Below are 21,081 nucleotides of genomic sequence, written 5' to 3'. Positions count from 1 at the left end.
CAAAATAATTTGTTATATGTCTAGAGAACTGAGAACATGAATGAATTAGTTGTTCATGGAACTATGGCTTTTAATAAGTTAATCTCATTAAGACAAATGTAATGATAGATTGAAAACAATTAATCAAAGAGATCTAGAAACACAAGCTAAGTAAAAAAATTGCATGCTTTCATTATACATTGAAACCTTCTTAAGTACTGACAGATTGGCTGCTGTTAACACACTTCTACCTGAGGCTTTTGACTCTACAGCTGCTTTTGGAAAGCTCATTTCCTCTTTACACACAATCTTTGTCTGAGGCATCAGCTTTCTCATTTGGCTTCAATAAAGCTGAATAACCAATTTTAGTATTTTTATGCAAGTAACATCATCTGCTTTTACTGTGGCTATGTATGTGTGCAGTCTAGAGAGAAGGGAATTAAGAAGTAGGATTGTGAAATTATGTATGGTACCAAAGGAGATGTCAAGTGGTCCTGTTATCTTGCTTGCCAGTACTGGATTATGGAATATCAACTGAAACTTCAAGGAAATTTATTTACAACTAAACAAAATGGAAGGTGATGCCACTAGTCCCCAAAATCACCTCTACAGATTGATGAGAAATTATCCCATCTCCCAGCATTCCAGATATGCCTTGGATTGCAGGCACCCAAGGGCATTATATTTGCACTACTGTTTCAATTAGATTTGATGTTTCCAAAGAAACGACATACCTTGTGCCTGCTAGAGGTAACTGGAATCCTTTGTAGGACCAGGCATGCTTAAACTGTAAACAAAGACATTTCAGCAACAGTTCCTGGAAAAGAAAATTAGAGAGGAGAAGCCTAAAACTAATAGAATATAAACTATGAGGACATCTAAATATGAAGCTGGGCCTCAGGTGTTTCAGTGACTCAATCATTCTGGAAATGAAAAGACGGACGAGTCAACCAGCCTTGTGTCTGCTGCTGTTGATTGTGCAGAATGTTTTTTCCTCCTTTATTTACAAAAGAAATTTTCTCCTTATCTCATCTAATTCTCTCCCTCTCTCCTTTTCACTTTCCCTCTCTCATATCCGTTTCAGTCACAGTCTGACTTGCACTGTCATTCACTGACACTGTAACAAGTTAAGCACGAGCCCTTTCCTTGAGAAATGAGGGAAGCAATGGTATTCCTAGATTTGTCTATCTAATGATATAGGCAGCACCATCTTACCTTGCCACCTTTAGAGCCCTCATTCATGCTTAAATGACTTCAGATGATCAGAATGATACAGGAGAGCTACAAAGCTTTGGAAGTCATATAGCAGCAAGTTTTTGCTATATGGTAAGTCTTACAAAACTTACAGGCTTCATTTTGCCCTGAGCTCTTCAGGAGAATTGCATATCCAATGTAATGATGCTGGCAGTGGGTCTAGCATTAATGCTCAGCAGTGCAGGAGAAAGACCTTTCCCAGGTCAGCTCCAGCTGAATTTCCATGGAAATTTCTCATGAGAGATTAGGGCCATCACAGTCACCACTCCTACCTTCTGCAAATGTCTAGGGCATATTTTAAGCTTGTCTTTCACCAAAACATAGAATTTAGTTGAAAAGAAAATAAATAGGACAATACAAATGTATTTGGTACATCCAAGGCTCGGGTAAGAGATCCCTGGCAGAATCCCACTGCCAGACAAACCATACAGTCGCATATAGGGAAAGTGTTTAGGAAATATCCTGCCTGAAGTTTAGCTAGAAGTTACTCAGCCTAACTGTAAAAAATGGAAATATTCAAGGAACTCTGGCATCAGGATTAAGTTAGTGCTTTGTGTTTGTCTCTACATAGCAACAGAACAAGTGGACAGGAAATCAAAGCTTTCCTCTTGGAAACCCCAAAATAAAGCTTGTAGCAGTGATACCACATTGCTGGGGTAATTTGTAGAGTATCTTTTTAAAACTGGTTTTCTGTCACTAGATACAGATTATAGCTGGTGCATAACTGGAACTACTTTTCTTTTAAAAGCTGTGTCTCAGTTTCATATCTCTTTGGATGGTGATTAGCTTCACTAATAAATTTCAGGCCTTGATCTCACTGGAAACAGATTCAGAATGGCTGTACAAGAGCATTTAATGTTATAATGTTATAATAAAAAACTGCTTGAGTACATTTCTTACTAGCAAACTGCTTCTTTTGTTTCTGAAGCACCAGACACACAAACCTTCTTTTATCACAAAGTCTCAGATCTCTGTTTATTTGTGTTAACCTTTTCTGTACATAGTAAAGCTTTCCATTGTAAGAAATGGATCAGGAGGTGTCATCTTGGTACTGATCCTTCAGGGAAAGTGATGATAAATGAATAACAGAGTGACACAGTGATTCTGAATTAACCAACTGAGTACACATGTAAGGGTTACACAGATTTCAGAGTGGTGAATATTGCTGGTGGTGTTCTATTTGTAGAATAATAGAAATTTGTAGAAAAATATTTGTGGCCCTCAGCAAAGGAGGCTAAAGAATATGGAGTTGAATCTTTGTTTTTAAATATTCTGGGATGACCCTTTAAGTCATTCCTTGTCTGTGGAAAAAGTCAGTTTTCATTAAGCTCCAGACACCCTTCTAGTAGTAGTCCTAATATTCTCTAGATCAGTGAAAGCATTTGGTAAACACATTGGGCCTGAAGCGTATTGCAATTTATATGAGAATATGAGACTATTGCAATTCATTATCAATTAAGGATGGAGCAGGAAGAACAGAATAACTGCAAGCTTAGCCAACACATCCTGTCAGCTATTAGTTTCTCTATTAAATCGTATAAGCACTGAATAATTTAACAAATACAAGTCCTGATACTAAAACTGAGATTCAGAGCACATTCATAGGCTTGGAGCCAAGATACTTACACTGATCACAAGTGCACAGGCTTTATAAGCATTCTTTGGAGAACTTGGCTTGAAGTTTCCCTGCAAGTTAAGCTATGATTTATAATGAACTACTCACAGACATTCAGATGTCATTATGGTAAGTGTTGACTTCCTCCAACGGATAACTGAGGAAGACTCTTATCCCAGTAAGAATCTTGGGAGGAAGATGGGAGTAGAACCATATACAGTGTGGTATTTGCAAGGAGAGAAGTATGGCAGGAAGGAAAGGGAGAGGCTTTAAGGTATAAGCATAAAGCCACAAAGATTAGACCAAGAAATGCAAAACTGCTCCAGAGGAAAAGAAGTGAAGTCTCTGAATGTTAATGCGTGCAATAATCACAGAAGGAACACATTAATTGTAACCTTGATTTAATTGTCAATATTTGCGAGAGGTGGATTGGAACAACAAGACTAGTTAATGTTCCCTTAAACTGTCAGAACAACTTCTTTAGAATCCTGCAAAACCACAAATACTAAATCTCTAGTGCCTCGACGCACTACACTGCCAGACTGTCTAGAGCATGGGCTGAGAGTGATCAATTACAAGCCTTGTGACTCAAGTAATGAATCTTCTCGCAAGCCTGTAAAGTAATCTTCAAAAGGAAAAGGGTTCTTTTGCTAATTTTTGGAGCCCTGAATGATTTTTCAACAAACCCAGGCACTTTAAAATGACTTCCATTTGCAGTCCTCCCAGGTCTCTGTAAAAGAAAAGCTATTTCGGTACATTTAGGCTACAGGTGTGTTCCTGTTTACAAGGTAAAGAAGCTGCTGCTCAGTTACTTCAGCAGAGGAGATCCAGCTGAAGGAGCCAAGTGAGGGGGAAATTCTAGACTTTTAAAAGTTGTTTCTGGAATTTAGAAGCAAAATGTTTCTAATTGTGGCTTCTGTGGGATGAAATGACTGATGAAACAGTGTATTTGGAAGATGTGGCCAAATCCCAAGCAACCACTTTCTGCAGCATGGCTGGATGACAACAGCTTTTGTTGTAGCCGGGTAAAATAGCATTTTAGAAATTCCCTGAGCTGTTTACAAAGGAAGAAAATCAGCTTCAGAAAACTTTTAGAAATGGTCCCTTTTGTACTCTCATGGGCACCAAATTTTGGCGTCGCGCAAGATCGTGCTTGGAGACCATTAGGCAGGAAGGGGCCTGTACTGCAGGCACATGACTATTGTCCTATCACTTTTGGAATCTCTGGTGGAAGCTTCTAAGAGGCCATCAGAATATATTTAGAAAACATCTCAGTAATTTAAAATATTAATGGTGAACATGTGTTGTAACTGCAGTTAATCAAGTGTTGATAAAAGAATCCGAGTGTAAACAATTACACACTCCCCAGAACATTTCCTGAGTGGCACTAACAATAGCAGCTCTTCTGTACATGGCCTGAGCTGGTCTGTGTGAATGAAGGGTGTCTGAATCTCCCTGGTGGGCTTGTGGTAATGATTTCTGCTCTTGTTTCCAGAGCCAGCTGCTGGGAGAGAGGCTCTGCTGCAGGGACTGCACTCCGAGTCTGGCGCTCGGAGAAGTGATTTCCCAGGGGATGTCTTAACCCTTTTGTAAGGGTTAGGGCTGGATTATGAGATTTCAGAGGCAAAAGTGGAGTAAAGACAGTGATGGCACATGAAGGAGTGTTTGAGGGGTGTTCACCAAACACAGTGAATGAACAGGCTGGGCTGTGACTCCTTGGTCTGTACACAAACTGCTCCTGCTGTGTCAGTTGACACTGGTTGGTGTTGCTGCCTCCCCTTGCAGAGGGAAGGCTGGCGTTTGTGACTCCTTGAGATGAGGCATCTCAGAGGCTTCCTAACAGCATAGCAGTGGTTGCAAGGACCCTGTTCAGGTACGCTCCTTGGAAAAGCTAGGAAGCTTGAACAGATAAATATCCATATCTGCTCAGCATATGTGGCACTGAGCAAATTGGACTGATGATGGACAGTATTTTTACATTAAAAATAGTAAGTGCTTTTGAAAGAACTCCAAATTTCATCTGAGCCTGTTGTTCCTTAGTCAATGGCTACTATGAAATGAATCACCTAACCTCTATCTTCATTGTTTGCAGAGAGGCTCCACTGCTCTCTTGCACAGAGGATCATGGTTTAAAAGCTGGACTAGGTGTCAACATTCCCATGTGTTTGCTGTTACAGAGGGAAAGTGGCAATCAGTAGTCCTTAAATTTCATGGCCTGGCCCAGGGGTCTGTGCGAGACACAAAAATTGCCACAGTGAAATTTTTTCTGAATGGAAATGCAAATTTATTTGGAGACACCACCAGTTCTGGAGAGAGCTCAGTGTCATGGTGAACTGCTGCATCTCTGCAGACTGGGAGGGAAGGGGGATGAAGGTTGAGGGAGTGTATGTGAACATCTTCATGGTGTTGTCAGTCTGAAGTCTTGGGAGGCAGAGTTGTTGGCCCCACTTTGCTTGTGTTTCTTGGAAAGGGGGTGCTGGGGCAAGGGTGTTGTTGGGATGATCTTAGTATTGATACTAACTATGGAAGAGAACTGGCATTCCCTAGGGAATAAAGAAAACCAGAAACTGATGTTAAAGCTATTTATATTCTAGATTATGCCAAGAAAAATATTTTACACTTAGCTTAATATCATAATTGCAAGTCCAAAACCATCACCGCTAGCTTCTAAATACAGAATAGAATCTGGGAGGAGGCAGTAAGAAAATATATGTTTTGGCTTTATGTTTGCAGCAGAGAAGTAGCCAGAATTCATCATGGGCTTGGACAAAACAAGGAGTCCTAAAAGAAATAATACTTCTAAGTAGTCTTTAGACATTCAAATACTTCAAGAGCCTATAAACCACATAATGTTAACTGTAGCACAGGTGGCCACTACACTGACTAGTTTAAGCTGCTCTTTTTGCAGTCAGTAAAGCACCAGTTTTAGACTGTCTTTGTAAAAACTTCAGTAATGGATGTTCACATTCATGCAAAAAGGAGATTTTCAACCTATGTCACTACTGTTGAACTTGCAATGCTACTGGTGTCACCTCATGACTGGGGGTTGTCGCATGACTGTGCACTGTGACTGAAGTATTTTGTGGGGCCAAGAGGTATCTGTGGGATAATATTCTCTCCATTCTGTGCCCTGATAAACAGAAGATATCTGTGAAAGCACTGTGTTTTTAGTTCAGCTTGGTATTTTTTCTTCAAACAGCATGTGAAGTCATTTACTGATGATGCATTTAAGTATGACCACAGCACCTGTGTAAATCCAAATCTCAGTTGACATATTTTGTTCACATGTGATTTCATCCCTAAAAATCACCATGTAACTGTGGCATTTCCACTAAGCATTGGGAGGAAAAGCAGTGTCATCTGCTTACAGAGAGGTACCTTTCCCTCAGCTCACTGCAATAACAAGTGAAAACAGCTATAGTGAATACACTGGCCAAGACAATCCAGAAACCATCCATTTTCACAGATTAACAGAAATCTGGAGACTAAAAACTAAGGAAATTACTTTCTTCTCTACTGAAAAGATTTCTCAGCATATGTACAGTGTGTGTAGACACCGTATGTGCTCAAGTGTGCATCTTCAAAAAAGCCCATCAAACTCTCTCCTGTTCTTATGCTGCAGAAAGACCTGGTCATCTGCAATAGTGATTGAAGCTTGGGGGAAAGGACAGGTTGTTCTGTTCAGGCTCCAGCTGGTTACAGCTAAATCATAGGAACAGTCATGCAAGTTACAATCACTCTTAGCTTCACCTGAAAGCAGAGATGCTGAAGTGAGCTCAGCAACAAGACCTCAGTTTGACTGCCCTGTATCAAAGGCTCTGCAGGCACTGTGTTGTGTAAAGAAATTATGGAAGGGATTCCCTGAATTTTGGGGAAGATGGATACTTTGTCTAACACCATTTGCATTAATCTTGATTAAGAACCAGTTGAGATGACCTGCCTGAGCTTAGTTGGAAACAGATCATGACAGATCATCTGATCTACCTAGGATGGTTTAGAGCTAAATCTGTGTTTGGACTGAATTGTTTTTCACACCCGCTTTAATACTCAAAATCTGACGTGAGATTTTTCATCTGTCCGTGTAAGTTCTGGTGCAGTGGCAGGTGTGCAGACCTGTCCTAGCTGGCCTATTCAAACTTGAATATTTCTCTGTGCTATTTGGGGATCACTGCAGTGACTAAATCTATGATTGTTTTTTAATTTTTTTTTCCTTAATCTGTTTCTCTGATCTAACAAGGGAAATGTTTCTTTCCCTTCTAAGGAAAAAAAAATCACCCTTGTTAAGAATGCCTGAGTAAGTCAGTGACTTAAGAAATGTACTTGAGGCACCAGCAGAAATCCCTAGGGGTTCTTTATATTTATTTATTTTGTAAAATATTGAGCTGTAAAACCTTCCTTCCATACACAACTGCATGATGTTGCCACTTGATCACAATCGGTGTCCCAGGTAGCTTATTTACACACACAGATGCAGCACTGGCTTCACTTCAGCAAATCTTTCATTCCCTATGAAGTTTCTGATGGAATTGGACACAGTAGTAAGACAGCAATCCTCTGTGTCTGCAGGGAGCCATTACCACTCCTCAGTTCTTGGAATGGGACACTAGACTACAGGCATTTATTGCTCAAGAAGTCAGAGGAGGGAATTACATACAGGTTAAACTCAGGTATTCAGGAGTATTGTCCAATCTTTTCTATTTTCCATAAGGAAAAGTGTTCATAAAAAGAAAATGACTGTTAAGAGCTTGATGAAATGTGTTTTAAGAGTTCCTTTCTTTTCACACCACTGAGAAGTGCAGATGTCAACTTCACAGAATATGCTTTGTAAAAATGAAACTCCTGTAACTTCTGTGTTTACAAGAAAAATCTAGAGGAGGCCACATAAAATCACAGAATTGTTTGGTTGGAAGGGACCTTAAAGATTATCTTGTTCCAACCCCCTGCCATGGCCAGGGACACCTTCCACTAGACCAGGTTGTCCAAAGCATTGTCTAACCTGTCCTCGACCACCTCCAGGGATAGGGCATCCACAGCTTCTCTGGGAAACGTGTTTCAGTGTCTCACCACCCTCATAGTGAAGAATTTTTTCCTAATATCTAATCATGATCACTGATATTGTAGCTGCTGAGCTGTTACTTCTAAGTTTATCCTTGCAACAGAAGAAATGATTCACAGCAGCTATTGCTGAACATAGAATAATGATTTCATGTTGAGCAGAGCAGTTTCATATATCCTTTTTATTTGGAGGCTGATACAGTGATGGATGGAACCTGAAACAAGCTTTTCTGGCCAAACTGGAAAGTCCTGCTGAATACTTGTTGAGCTGTATGATCAAGTAGCCACCTGTGATAAATTCCTCTGCCCAACTAGTTGTGCTTTTCTCAATTTGGTATCCTAAGGTTCAACTGTAGATCTTTGCAAATCCTGAAAATACACTATGAGTACTTATAATGCAGTGGAACAAAATCTTAAGCTGTTTTTTTCATGATCCTGGTAAAACAGTGGGTGTGGAAGAACAGGCTTTGAGACGCACAGGAGATGGTTCCTTTCAGAACTGCCCCAAACATCTCATGGCTGTTTACACGAGTGACAGCCTGGCTACAGAAACAGACTCCACAGCTGGCTGCCCTTTGTCTGATCCCTCAGCTCTGAGGAAGGTCTGTACTATTCTGACACAATATATCTAACTGAATTTAAAGACTACCTTTTATTTGTTCCTTAGAAACAACTGCAAAATCTCATGTGCAACACGAAAATGACTCGTATAGCTGACACAGTGGCTCAATTCATTATTGTATTCTCTTGCCTCTTGCAAGCTCTCCTAAAGTATCCTTAACAAACCTGAAACAGAAAGGGAGTTTGAATTCTGTTGTAAATACAGTTTGACTCCTCTACCTCATTGTAGGGATGTGTCCAAAACCAGAAGTCAAATGAAGATTGTATTGCTCTTATTGGGGTGGTTGGTGTGACTGCTGGATTTACACAGGTAAAAAGTCTGTCCTGCTTCCAAATAGAAAGTTACAGTTTTTAGCTGCTGGGGAAACAAAGTTTGGCGTTGGAATCAAGCCAGGCAGCTCAATCAATTGGATCACAGTGAAAGGTTCTTAAATGTAACTCAGGAATGTAACCTAAATCAGGAATTTAACTCAGTCAATGAAAGATACAGGCCTAAGGACTATGTGTGTGCAACAAGGATGAATCCTAGTAACTCCCAATTCATCATATCCTGATCAGTGAAGAGCAGAAATATGTGCTGCAGCTTGAGCTGCTCCAATGTTCCAAGCATTGGTGTTGACAAAAGTGATGCCTTTGGTCCATAGTGAATTTTACCTCCTTATTACAGGAATAACTTTTAAACTGTTTTATGCACCAAAGATAAAAATTTCTTTCTACTCAATTATTTGGGATCTTATTTAGGATGTACTTGCAAGACTGCAAATTTGAGTGGTCAAAACATGTGACAAAATGTGCAAATTTAGGATTTCCTTTATTTTCTGTAGGGATTATTTACTATATACACACATTAAAAGAATTGAGTTTGTAAGCCTTCTGTTGAGGCTATCAGAACACCAGTTATGCTGATTTCCACAGATTCAGTGCCCTGTTTTGGGTTGAATCCTAGAAGCCTTTCCCAGCTTTAAGAGGCTTAGATATTTGATCTTGTTGAATTTTGCTTCCACAACAGTGCACATTCATAATGCCCATACATGGGAAGTTTTATAATTCATTAGGATGCTATAGTTCTGATTGACATGTTTGAGTACAAAACAAAGAACCACATTAAAGACGTTGTCTCCTTCCTCTTTCTTCTTCTGAGCTTCTCCTCCTTGCAAGCGGATACACATTTCAAACCTGCTCATATGTCATTATCCCCAAGAGGGTTTTCCAGTAGTCATCTCCTGCTTTGATAGGACTGACTTTGTGACAACGAACAGGACAGGAGTAAGATGGTGTAACATCTTCCCTCATTGAGACAAAAGTGAATATAAATGTTCTCAACCAAAGAACAACATGCTTGGGTATCTTGACAACACAGCTGCCTACTATCTTTGGCCAGGACAAATACCCTCCTTCAAATGGAGAAAGTCCTAGCTGCAAGAAGAAAACTGAATTAGTTTGTCTATTAATGAATATTCTTCCCATCTTTCCTCAGCTTTCTTGTGAGTTTTAAAGACTAGAATTTATTGTAGCTTGTCTTTAATCCCCACCGTAATAATAGTTTAAATCTTGCTTAGCTTCTGCACTGAAACTGCTTGTAAATATTTAATTAAAGCTTTCATACCATCAACCTTATATTGAATGTGAACACAAGGAGTGTGGAGAGTACCAAGAAATCCAGGCCAAGCCTTAAAAGCATTCTAAATCACTGAAGTCACTATTTAGTCTAACTTTCCTTTTTTGAAGCAGGAGTGCCAGTTGGCATCTTCTGTAGTATGTGTTGTCTTCATACCTTTGTATGACTCAGTTACCAGTAACTAAAATAATCACAGAACTGCTTCCCAGCACAATGCATGGACAGCATCCTAACTTTAAAATGTGTTCATTCAAGCAACTAACCATGAGGGACTTTTCTTCTACTTGGAAACATACAAGAAAACAGTACCAGGAAGCACAGCAATGTTTTCCAGGAAAAAAAAAAAAAGCAATTCTGTAGAAAGAGCAATCTTAAATTCAGGTTCTTATATTGCTGTTTCTTTTCCAAAGATATTTTCCCTGAAAAACAGCACTGAAGCACTGCTAAGAGCACAAGGGGAACAGAATGGTGGCAATAACACCACCTTCCTGTACCTGTACCTTAAACACTTATATTATGCATATTCTTGAGACTGAGATGTGGAAAGGCCTGGTGGGGAGAACAGCGGACTGGAATCATTCCCCCTTCCGCTCCCATTCCTGTGAGAGTCAATCTGGGTGATTCAGTCCAGACTCTCTGTATTTATGCCCAGTAGATGTTTGACATCTCAACAACTGTGGAATTTCCATGGCTTCCTCACACTGTACATTCTGGTGCTTTGCTAACTGCACTGGTTTGCCAGCTTGCACTAATTCCTAATTTGTCTCCTTTGTGTCAGCTGTGCTGCTTCTGTTTCTCAGTGTCGTCCTGTTTGTTCTGTGTTTATCCACAGGTTCTATATTCTTTTACTTTAGATAAAAATCAAACATTAGTAAAAAGTATAACCTAAAACAGAACTGTAGAAAGCAACAGAACTTTGACAGTTCTTCTCTTGCTCTCGCCTGAACTCTCCATACACTTCTTCCTTTGAGTAAAATGGTCCAAAGAGAAAACTGAGTTTTATCAGTGATGAGTGAAAAAGGATTACTTCATGTATTTTATATGATCTACCATCCACTACAAATCCCATATGATGGCTGCATTTATTTTTGGAATAGCATGATCCTGACTTAGCAACTGTAACTCTCAGCATTCCTGCTGCTCTGTAGACACCTCTTCCCTGGCCTCTACCTGTGGAACCTTTTGCTCATGTATAGCACCTTACAACAGTTCTTAGGGGAAGGAAAAAAACCCCATGAGTAAACAAGTACATTTAATTTTCAAGTATAATTAATTTTGCAAGTAAAGAGTATAAACCTAAGTAATAATTAAAAAAAAAAAACAAACAACATTTATATTTTATATAAAAAGCCAGTTATTTCAAGTTGTACACATCAAGGGAAACAGTGCCACAGCTTAATAAGGAACAAATTCTATCCATAGCTGAAACAGCTAAGCACAAGTTATTACATACAAATATACATATCTGCACCATACTTATTAATATACTTTAGAAAAACCTAATTTTTCCGAACAAGGGCAGCCCATTTCCCCTCCTCATAATCATTGTTTCCTGATGTTACTCTGCAGAGTCCTTTGTAACTTGGCTATGTTGGCATCCAAGGCTGCTAAACTATTCTTAAAGTCCTCTTCATCTCGAGAAGTAAATGTTGAGAAAGAAGTTGCACTCCACTCAGATCTCACTGATAAACCATCAAATGAAATGCAACTAAAATCAGCTGGTTTACTACCTTTTCTCTGAGAAATCTCTGTTGGAAATGGCATTGACACACGAGGGTATGTACCAGGCTGAGGTTGGTCTGGTTTATCTGTGGAATCTTTTGCAGCTCCACTTGGAATGACTTTTGATCTCATTTGGACTTTGTCTCCTTCCAACTTTGCTTTATCCCCTGTAAGTTCAAGAGTGTTTTCCACAGTCTTTTTCACACTGTACCCAGCACTTAACTTATCCAGTACAGTTGGATCCTTTGATAGCTCACATCCACACTGCGGTACAGAACTTGGGAGCTCACAGAAATCCAAAGTTTTACAAACCCCTCTACTCTGGGGTAGCACACCACTTCTGTCAGAGACTGGCTGCTGTTTTTTAGAGGCACTGCTAGTCAATGGAATATAAATTGTCTCATCCAACTTGTTTTGGTCATCTAGTAAAGTCCCAGAATCACTAATTGTTTCTGCATCTTGGTTCAATGAAGTTTGTAGTGCTCTGGGAGCTGATGTTCCTTCTTCTATGAACGTACTGTTTATTTTACTTCCTTCAGCATCAAACTTTTCATAGGCCAGATTTTGCATTTCCCTGTTTCCACTTTCATTTGCGAATTGAAGATCTGTATCTATCAAAACATGATCCATTTCTAATTTTTTAAGGTAAGTCATTACTGCAGTACTCCCAGGAAATGGCTCAGGCTGCATCTGCTTTTCATGGTCTTCCAAAAGAGACTTTGAGAGAGCTTTTTCAGGTTTGGGTCTAACGTTGTCCGCTGTGAGGTCAGACAGAAGCTTGGCCATACTGCCCTGCAAGGTTCTGTTTAGGTAAGATCAATACAACAGGTTCAAAATTAGTCACTAAAAAGAGTAGTTAAAAACTTTTTTATAGGACCAAAACAGTAGATTTATCAGACTGTGGCAATGCTCTTTCTACATATTGTCATAAAATGTAGTACAAACATGAATCAATTCCAAGTTTCTTGAACTTTTCTTCAGGTCAGTATGGTTATAAAACACCTAGAATAGCACAACCCAAGGAAGGTCTCCAGATTATTCCTGGTTTATCTGACTCTGTGTGGCATAAAATGAAATAAATTGATGCCAAGAAACTGTTCAAAGCAGATAGAAGAAGTTATCAAAATCCCTACAAAATGTTTCCTGAATTATTGTTCCGATTACATCTAAAAATATTATAAAAAACATTATAAAGGAAATAATTCTTCTAATTTTTTGCTTTGTACATCAAAAGCAATTCATGTTTAGATGCTTAAGTCTATAGCAGATACATAAACACAAGCAATAAGACATTATTATACCACCATCTGGTGGTCAGTATAGCAGCCACAGAAGTGTCTAAAATTCTACTGAATAATTTGAAATGTTGATTAAAAATATTCTGCTGTTTCCATCAGTACCAACTATAAGCATGACAAACAACAGTTTTGTTTCCTGTACACAGAATGTCCAAACCAATTTTTTGTGCATACCACTATGCATCTGCAAAACCCTATTTATGTCTCCCAGCTTGCTGCTATTTTTATCATAAAAGACTGTGACAAAATAAATTCACAATAGTAGTTCTAAAAAAAAAATAAATGTGAGTAACACCACCTTCATTCAGTGATTGAAGAACTTCTACCTCTACCCATAATTATATCTGGGCATAATCTACTTCAAATGTTTGTACAGTTAAAGAAAGGACTGCTCATTCCCACAGGAAGAGCTTGCTGTGGGTCCTGAAGGTAGATCTTCTCTGCCAGTTGTTCTCAAAACTAGACCAATATCTAAACCAGTGTAAAAAAAAATTCAGGTTAAGAGTTAGTTTCCAAATTCTACACCTTCAAAGGAAGTATCAGTATGTTTTCAGGTCCTTGCCCTTCCCATGGAACAATTTATTGCCAGATCTGCTATTAAGAGTTAAAACTTCACACAAGTTACTGCAAATATTATTTTACTTTACCACAGAATTCAAGTCATGGAATATGACAACTCTGTTTAAACAAAATTATATCACCATTGCTACAAAAGTAACTACCAAGAGAAGTTTTAGCCTGTGTTACCTCTTACCACCAAGATACTAAGATTACAGTAATCCACAGCATAAAAAAAAAGAAAAAACTAGGGAAAAAAAAGAAAAAAAAAACCAAAAAAGACCAATGTCAAGAGGCAAAAAAAAAGGCTTAGCCACCTGGTTAATTCCCGCAGTCTCTTAACCTCGGCATCCCGCTGACGTAATGTTATGCCCAAAATCTTATTTTCTTTCTCTGAAGCTTCCAGCTTAAACTGAAGGCTCTTCACACTTCCTAATGCTTCTTCCACTTCTGAAATGCCAAGAAGAATTTACCTAATTATTTTAGTTCTAAAACATTAAACAAAGAATAACCAAATTGAAAACACGTACCAATCTTGAGCTTGGTGGAATGAATGTCATAATGCTGTTTGTTTTCAAGCAATTCTTCTTCTTTATCTTGAATAACTTTTGCAAGATGTTTATTTTCTTCCTTCTGACTTTCTACTATTTTAAGAAGTTCTTCATTTTTAGCCTGCAGTGAATCAAGGCCTTTCTGCGATTCTTTCAATTGACTCTGGAGCATCATATTCAAGGACTGCAAAGAAACTACTACCAAAAGTAAAACATAAAAACTTTAAGTGTTTTGTATGGTAGTTTGAATTGCTAAACCAAACTAAGTTTTTAAATAATCTTGGTAATATGCATTTTGGTTACAAATAGATTGTATCTTGCAGCAGCAAGATAAAGCTCAAGCTTTCTTCTTAATTATCTGTCATCTTCATTTTAAGAGGCACATAAGGAAAAATAATCTGCTTGGCAGCTGAAGAGCCAAGTCTGACTGTGGAGCCTAAAGAGGTCCAACAGTCCATGCAAATGCAGCTGCATGATTAGACCCACAACACTTAGTTTGGTTGCCACTAAAGGCTGCAATACATACAGACATAGGAAGATACAAATATAGAAATAAAAAATAACAGTATCTATTGAAATAAAGCTGTAACAAATATCCCCCTGACAAACAAGGTTATCAGTACTTTACATTCATAATTGCAGCTCTGTCCAGATTTCTTCTCACTGGTGTCTTGTTCCCTGAGTTTCTGGTTTAATATTCTTAGTCTCCTAAATGTGAATTGTGAAAAAGCACAAATTCAGAAGTATTAGAATTAGCTCAAAAGCACTGCACTTTAAATTAGTTTGGTAAAAAGTTGCTACTGAGAATTAAATGTCATGGAATGTTTCAGAAATATAAAAAAGTTCTAATAACATGTACTTCTTCAACACAAAAGACCCTTTGCACATTCTGGTATATATCCTTCCCCCTGTTCTGAAGTCAAGTGCTACTCAGTAATGCATTTGAGAGCTCCCCTGAAATGAGAGACACTTTTGCATTTGAGAATGGTCTACAAAAAGAATATGAGCAGGCTAACTATGTTGATACAGTGCATTGATCCCACCCAGCCAAAGGCCCAATCATGAGATAACCGACACTATTAAGACATCGGTATTAACTGAAGACTTGCTGTGTGTTAGTTATTTATTTTTAAGGTATACAGCCTTACCAACACACTTTCTAGTACATAAATAGGGAAGAGCCCTAACATGTCTACCATGACAATGATAGAACACAGGCAATTTAGAAGAGGCCAATTAAAGATGCTTTAGGCACATCTGCAGTAAGCACAGGATCGCTGACAGTTCCTGACCTGCGCAGCTGGGCATTTTCACTCCTGAGAGGCTGTAAAGCCAGTGCTATTTCAGCTTGGATGTTTGTACTTCCCACTACAGCTGGGAGCAATGATATGCAACCTTCTATTTCACTCATCAACCTCAGCATTTCTGAATCATCTGCAAGAGGTGAGGGAAAAAAGGACATTCAATAAACCTATAAAGCTGCAATATGACAGTAATATTTTACATGTGATTAAGCAATCTACAAAGTATTTTACTAGTATCTACATTTTTTTTCCCAAGAAAATCTAATCTTTAACTATATTTATTTAAAATTGCTATGCTTGACTATGAAAACTATGCTTTACATCCTCAATAGAACACAAGTCAGCATCTCTCCAACCAGCCTTGGTGGGACTGCTGTTGCAACATGTCCACACTGGGCCCTCTCTCAGGAGAAAGGTCTGTATATGAAATAGGAACAATCCTTACCCCAGATGTTATGATAATGTTAAAATAGTCCAAAAACAAATTTAATACTTATGCAGAGTGAAACCTGAAGGTATTGCTCTTGTGGAAAACCATGCTAAGATGTCACACACCATCTGACACACACAACTTGCAGAAACTGAAGTGCTCACATTTAACAGAGCTCTTGTGTTATTTGTACGTAATAACTCCACTGCACAACAAAAATGTCCTCACCTTGATCTGTTATCAGTTCTCTGAGTTCACCCAAAAGATATTTTACAGTCATAACTTTATGGGCTGTTTCTTCTGGATTTTCTCTTCTAGATTTAAGAACTTTCTTCACACAACTTGTCCTACAGCCTGTATCTCTCACTGGAGCTATGTCAAGGACATTCAATTCATCTTCCTCACTGACCATATCCTCACTGTGCTCTTCAGGAGTATCCTCCTCCGTGTCACTTGAGCCATCATGTTGTGCTGGACAATGCTGATGGCACCTCTGTTCAGTGCTGCCATTCAGTCCCTCCCGTGATTGTAACAGGGCCAGGTGAGCTTGTATGCACCTTATCAAATCTGCTTCTTTGGTCTGGTGCTCTTGGCTTGGGGTCATCTCTCTGGCAGAAGATGCTGGGATCAATGTAGGCACTGTAGGGATCGAAGGAACTGGTGCTATACAAGGGACCACACTAGGAAGAGCAGTGCCAGACTGCACTTGTACAGCAGGAGCAGCAGAAACTACTGGGAAAACCACAGGTCCTCCCATCTCTGGCACACATTCACTGGCACTATCTACAGGAACACCCTGCATAAAGAATATTCAAATTAAACAAAAAATTAACATAATTTCTAAATCTTTAAAAAAAACCAAAAACAAACAACACTACTCTTGTCTGACTCAATGTAGTCTCGATCATTCTTTACTAGTTATAAGAACAAATTATTAACTGAATAATTTTCCTCTATAATAAGGAGTAATTAAAATGTAAATCTGGTTTAGATTGTCTTTATCTTAAATGTTACTGGCAACATTAAAGCACAGTTCTTTTTCAAGTGTTCTATAAAGAAAAAAACCTCAGCGGTGTTTCTTGAATCCATCCAGAACAGGGAAGAAAGAATAAAAAAAAAAAAGGACAACACTGTTACCTTTCAAGATTTTAAGCAGATGAATTTCAAAAGTCAAGGCCAGCACTAGCTACACATGGACTGCCCGCAGATGGAAGGTAAGTCTACAGTCTTACAGATTCAAGGTGCAAGCCCTCTACCACATTTCCTGAGGTGGCAGCTGGTTCTCTCCATTAGTTCTATTCTATACCCTGAAATACACAGGCATTTTAACATGTGCCTGTAAGATAATACAGACTGTCTGAAGAAATTATTAACTTGATCATTGGCAGGGAAAAGCTCCATTTGATATATGATTTCTTCTATCAGGAGTTGGTTAATGATCCTAATGTGCATTACTGAGAATGCCATTAACAGTAATCAGTAATTTCCTGCACCTTCCATGTTTATTGTCCATTACAGAATTCCCCATTCAGAAACAAGCAGCCAGTTGAAATGCCTCTAATTCCATTTTTTGGTGTCTATACAAGATGTGTTTTGAAAAGTGATATTTTCTCTATTTATTTTGTTCATCGTTACAGATTGAAATATGCAATTTTTTTAAAGGAAAAGCATTAGGAAAACTGACAAAATTAAATGTATAAATAAATAGGCAGTGCTAATTCAGTATGTTTATTAATAGTTAGAATCAAACTTCTACTTACTGACTGAGTAGTCAAGGGATTAGCTGAATGCTGCAGGGACAGTCCTGATGTGGACGTAGGTAACAGATAATTAAAAGCTGCAACATTTTGACATCCTGAAAGAAAACAGCAGAGATCAGGGAAATTTGGGGCAAAACTCTTGCAGTTAAATAGTCAGCTCTACATTAATAGTTCCACTAACCCTGATTTGAGGTAGGAGAAGGAGTTATAGTAGGAATTTCATTACTATCCTGTGGTGGTTGGCCAGTTATCAGAGACATCTGAGTTTCCACATGCTCACATAGTTTCTGATACATCACAGGAGACTGTTGACTGCAAGGCACATGAATAGGTTGAACCATCTGATTCTGTGCTGCACTGGAAAGTTCTTTCTTAGCAGAAGGTGTGGTGGACGAAGGAAATTTTCTATTTGATATTGGCACTGCAGAGAAATAAAGAACAAAAACCCACCTGAAGTTGCCTGTCTTCTCGAGCTACACAAACCCATTGTGTTGTCTGGCAGATTCGTAAATGCACTCAACTTTCTTTCTTATACATGTAACTCAAACATTTGTGAATTTCAGTAACTGTTTATTAAACATTTAAGGTTTTAAGAAACAGTAATTTATGTCTACACCCTTTTGTGGATTCAGCCTGGGATCGGCCCATAACAAATGGCAACAATTATTTGAAGCCTTGCCGTATCTCAGTAAGTTGAGGAGTCTTTTAACGTTGTTCAAGAAAAAAATCAAGCCCAAGAAAGCCCACTTACGAATTTCTTTTCGGACAGGGGCAGGAGTAACATTTCTTGCTAACCCCTTCTTCTTGGAAGTATTTCCTTTGTTTAGCAAAGGCTTGGAAGTAGGTGCTTTCCCAGGTGGTTTATGGATAGCCTCCTTTCCTAGTATTAGTTGAAAGAAAAAACAGTCAACAAAACAAATCAAGAGAGTATTACGAAACCTAAAAATGTAACTTGCATTTTCAATAGCTACAACCTGTAGCCCCATTTTGTATGAAATTCTTCAGTAAAGCTGCACACTGGTCAAGTCCATCATGGATAGCATCAACCTGCACAAAGAACACTGCAGTCAGAAAATGAGTACCACTGTTTTCTTTCAGTAAACTCAGGTTTGAGGGGAGTAATCTCCACTCTGTCACCTGACAAAGAACAACTGATAACCAGAAAGAAGTTTTCCATATACTACTTTACAATTATATGGACTTTTGCAAACATGTACATTTCACAAAATAACTAAATTGTGTTGTTGCACCATGTCCATTTGCTGGATTTTGTGTCTTGGTAACTGCATGTGTGTTTTTTCTAATTCTTATTTCCATGTACAGTTAAACTATTATCTACAGCCTATTTGTACTTTGGAGACAATTGGTTCAGCACTACACAAATCCCAGTGCTGCAGCACTGACTCCATACCACTCTTTGTGCTCTTTTCAGCACAAAAACTTAACAAGTGTGTCTGTTCTGCCAAGATCAGCCCCCGTCCACAAGCAGCACATTTGTGTTTGCAAAATGTATCCCGTGCTTTAATGAGATTTGTCAGAGCCAAAGTCACTGCACACAAAACCAACTTGCTTGAATCTGCAAGGTGCAGTACAGACTCTCTTGCTTTGCAGGAGCTATTTCAGGTTCAGATTAACCTGCTTTTCTTCTATTACTCATGGTATTACAATTTCCCTTCTCTTTAGATAACAGATTGTATTAAAATGTCACTTAATTACCTGATTGTCAGAGTCGGTGGAAAAGAATTCTGCATCAGAATAACATCCTCTCCTTAAGCCAACCCTGAAAAATTTTATCAAGAAAAAAATAACTTTCACTTTCTGAAAACTTTGCATGGCTGCAACAAACACATTTAGCCGACAATAACAGCTGAAGTCAAAAGCAAATTCAGTCTCCATTCAACAATCTTACATACAGCTAGCAATTATAAAAATTCAATCTACTACAAATAAAACATATGCAGAGTCAACTCTCTATTTTTGCATGCAAAATTTCTATTCAGTTTGTGTCTGTCTGTTAATGGGCTGCTTAGAACCTGGCCATACTGACTTTCAGCTAAAACCTTTTCTTTACATATACAACAAATTTTGGTTAGTTGTGCAGTGTGACAAGTATAAGATTCCCAAACACTCACACATGCACTCAATCTTAAACAGTATTTGTGATCAAAGTCTTACTGTTTTCTTCCATTTGTTAGCTTAACTGCTCCTGACAGCCTTCCAGAGGACAAACCCTGTTGATTACAGAAATACACTTTGATTTTCATGAAGTACTTTCACAACATACTTGAAGACTACCATTGCCCCCCAGTTCTAAGAACTTTTGCAGAAGTGGATCAGTCCAAGGCAATTTACAGCTCCCAGGCCAAGGAGGGGGTAACTGCTGCCACCAGGGCCTTAAACTTGTAGGTTTCATTTCACAAAATGTGCCTTTACAAAGCATGATGCTTTGATAATTTCCACAGCATTCTATAGATACAGTGATTCACTTACTGACACGTCCAAGAGCTGATGTACAAACTCAACAAATACCCACCTGAACCTTGGGGACTTTAAGGATCGCACACCACGTGCACACAGGGTGGAAGAACCCTCACACACTCCCAGAGTCACAGGATGGGTCAGGCTGGGAGGGACCACAGTGGGTCCTCTGGTCTAACCTCCCTGCTCAAGCAGGGTCATCCCAGAGCACATGGCACAGGATCGTGTCCAGACGGTTCTGGAATACCTCCAGTGAGGGAGACTCCACACCCTCTCTGTGCAACCTGTTCCCCCCTTTAGATATTTATACACATTGATGAGGTGCCCTCTCAGCCGTCTCTTCTCGAGGCTGAGCGGACCCAGCTCCCTCAGCCTTCCCCCGTAAGAGATGCTCCAGTCCCCCAACCATCCTCGCTGCGCTCCGCCGGACCCGCTCCAGAAGCTCCATGCGAGACTCGCTCAGAGCTGGACACCGCGCCCCGCTGGGAGCCGGGTGGGCCCCGGAAGGCCCGACCGCTCGCGGGAGTCGTTACTGGATGGGGAGAGAGACCCCCGCAGCTCCCCTCACCCCATCCGGGTACAGCCGGGTCTGTGAGGCCGCGGACGAGCCCGCCCCGCGCCCTCAGCCCCCGCCCCGCTGGCACCTTGCGCGCCGCGCAGCCCCCGCGGCGGCCATGGCCCCGGCCCCGCCCCAGCCCGCGCCCGCCAATAACGGGCCGTCCGTTGAGGGGGCGGGCCTAAGGAGGGGCGGGTCTAACGGCTGCGCCGGCGGCAGCGGGCGCGGGAAGGGGAAGGAGCGGCGCTGCCGAACGCGGCTGGGGATTGGTGGAGAGCGGGC

At 39.7% G+C, this 21,081-nt stretch overlaps 1 protein-coding gene across 3 annotated transcripts; it reads right to left on the bottom strand.

Annotated features, from left to right (window-relative positions):
* Nucleotides 1–10,384: 10,384 nt before the first annotated feature.
* CCDC14 (coiled-coil domain containing 14) lies at nucleotides 10,385–20,595 on the bottom strand. Of its 3 annotated transcripts, none has more exons than XM_018072713.2 (12): nucleotides 19,941–20,595; nucleotides 19,482–19,545; nucleotides 18,740–18,812; nucleotides 18,517–18,645; nucleotides 17,947–18,186; nucleotides 17,766–17,860; nucleotides 16,234–16,801; nucleotides 15,564–15,705; nucleotides 14,900–14,979; nucleotides 14,251–14,466; nucleotides 14,038–14,170; nucleotides 10,385–12,666 (listed from the first exon to the last, which is right to left on the bottom strand). In XM_018072713.2, exons 1-12 carry the CDS (start codon nucleotides 20,027–20,029, stop codon nucleotides 11,685–11,687), a joined length of 2,811 nt encoding a protein of 936 aa, XP_017928202.2. In that variant the 5' UTR covers nucleotides 20,030–20,595; the 3' UTR covers nucleotides 10,385–11,684. The 3 variants fall into 3 exon arrangements, with proteins under 3 accessions (XP_017928202.2, XP_017928201.2, XP_017928203.2); XM_018072712.2 differs by having other exon boundaries at nucleotides 10,386–12,666; nucleotides 14,251–14,469; XM_018072714.2 differs by having other exon boundaries at nucleotides 10,386–12,666; nucleotides 14,251–14,469; nucleotides 17,766–17,809.
* Nucleotides 20,596–21,081: the final 486 nt, after the last annotated feature.

This window comes from Manacus vitellinus, unplaced genomic scaffold (genome assembly GCF_001715985.3).
Source record: "Manacus vitellinus isolate BGI_N305 unplaced genomic scaffold, ASM171598v3 scaffold_22_pilon, whole genome shotgun sequence".
In the NCBI taxonomy this organism is placed as follows: domain Eukaryota; kingdom Metazoa; phylum Chordata; class Aves; order Passeriformes; family Pipridae; genus Manacus; species Manacus vitellinus.
This window is presented reverse-complemented; position numbering and strand designations above follow the sequence as displayed.

What these genes read in the sequence shown, in the direction of transcription:
- CCDC14 (XM_018072712.2), bottom strand. Translation starts at nt 20,029, where the DNA reads ATGAAAATCAAAGTGTATTTCTGTAATCAACAGGGTTTGTCCTCTGGA. An exon ending in ATCCCTTGACTACTCAGTCA is followed by an intron (nt 16,802 to 17,765) that starts GTAAGTAGAAGT and finishes TTCTTTATGCAG; the next exon opens with GGTGTTCCTGTAGATAGTGC. An exon ending in TTCCACCAAGCTCAAGATTG is followed by an intron (nt 14,171 to 14,250) that starts GTACGTGTTTTC and finishes TTGGCATTTCAG; the next exon opens with AAGTGGAAGAAGCATTAGGA.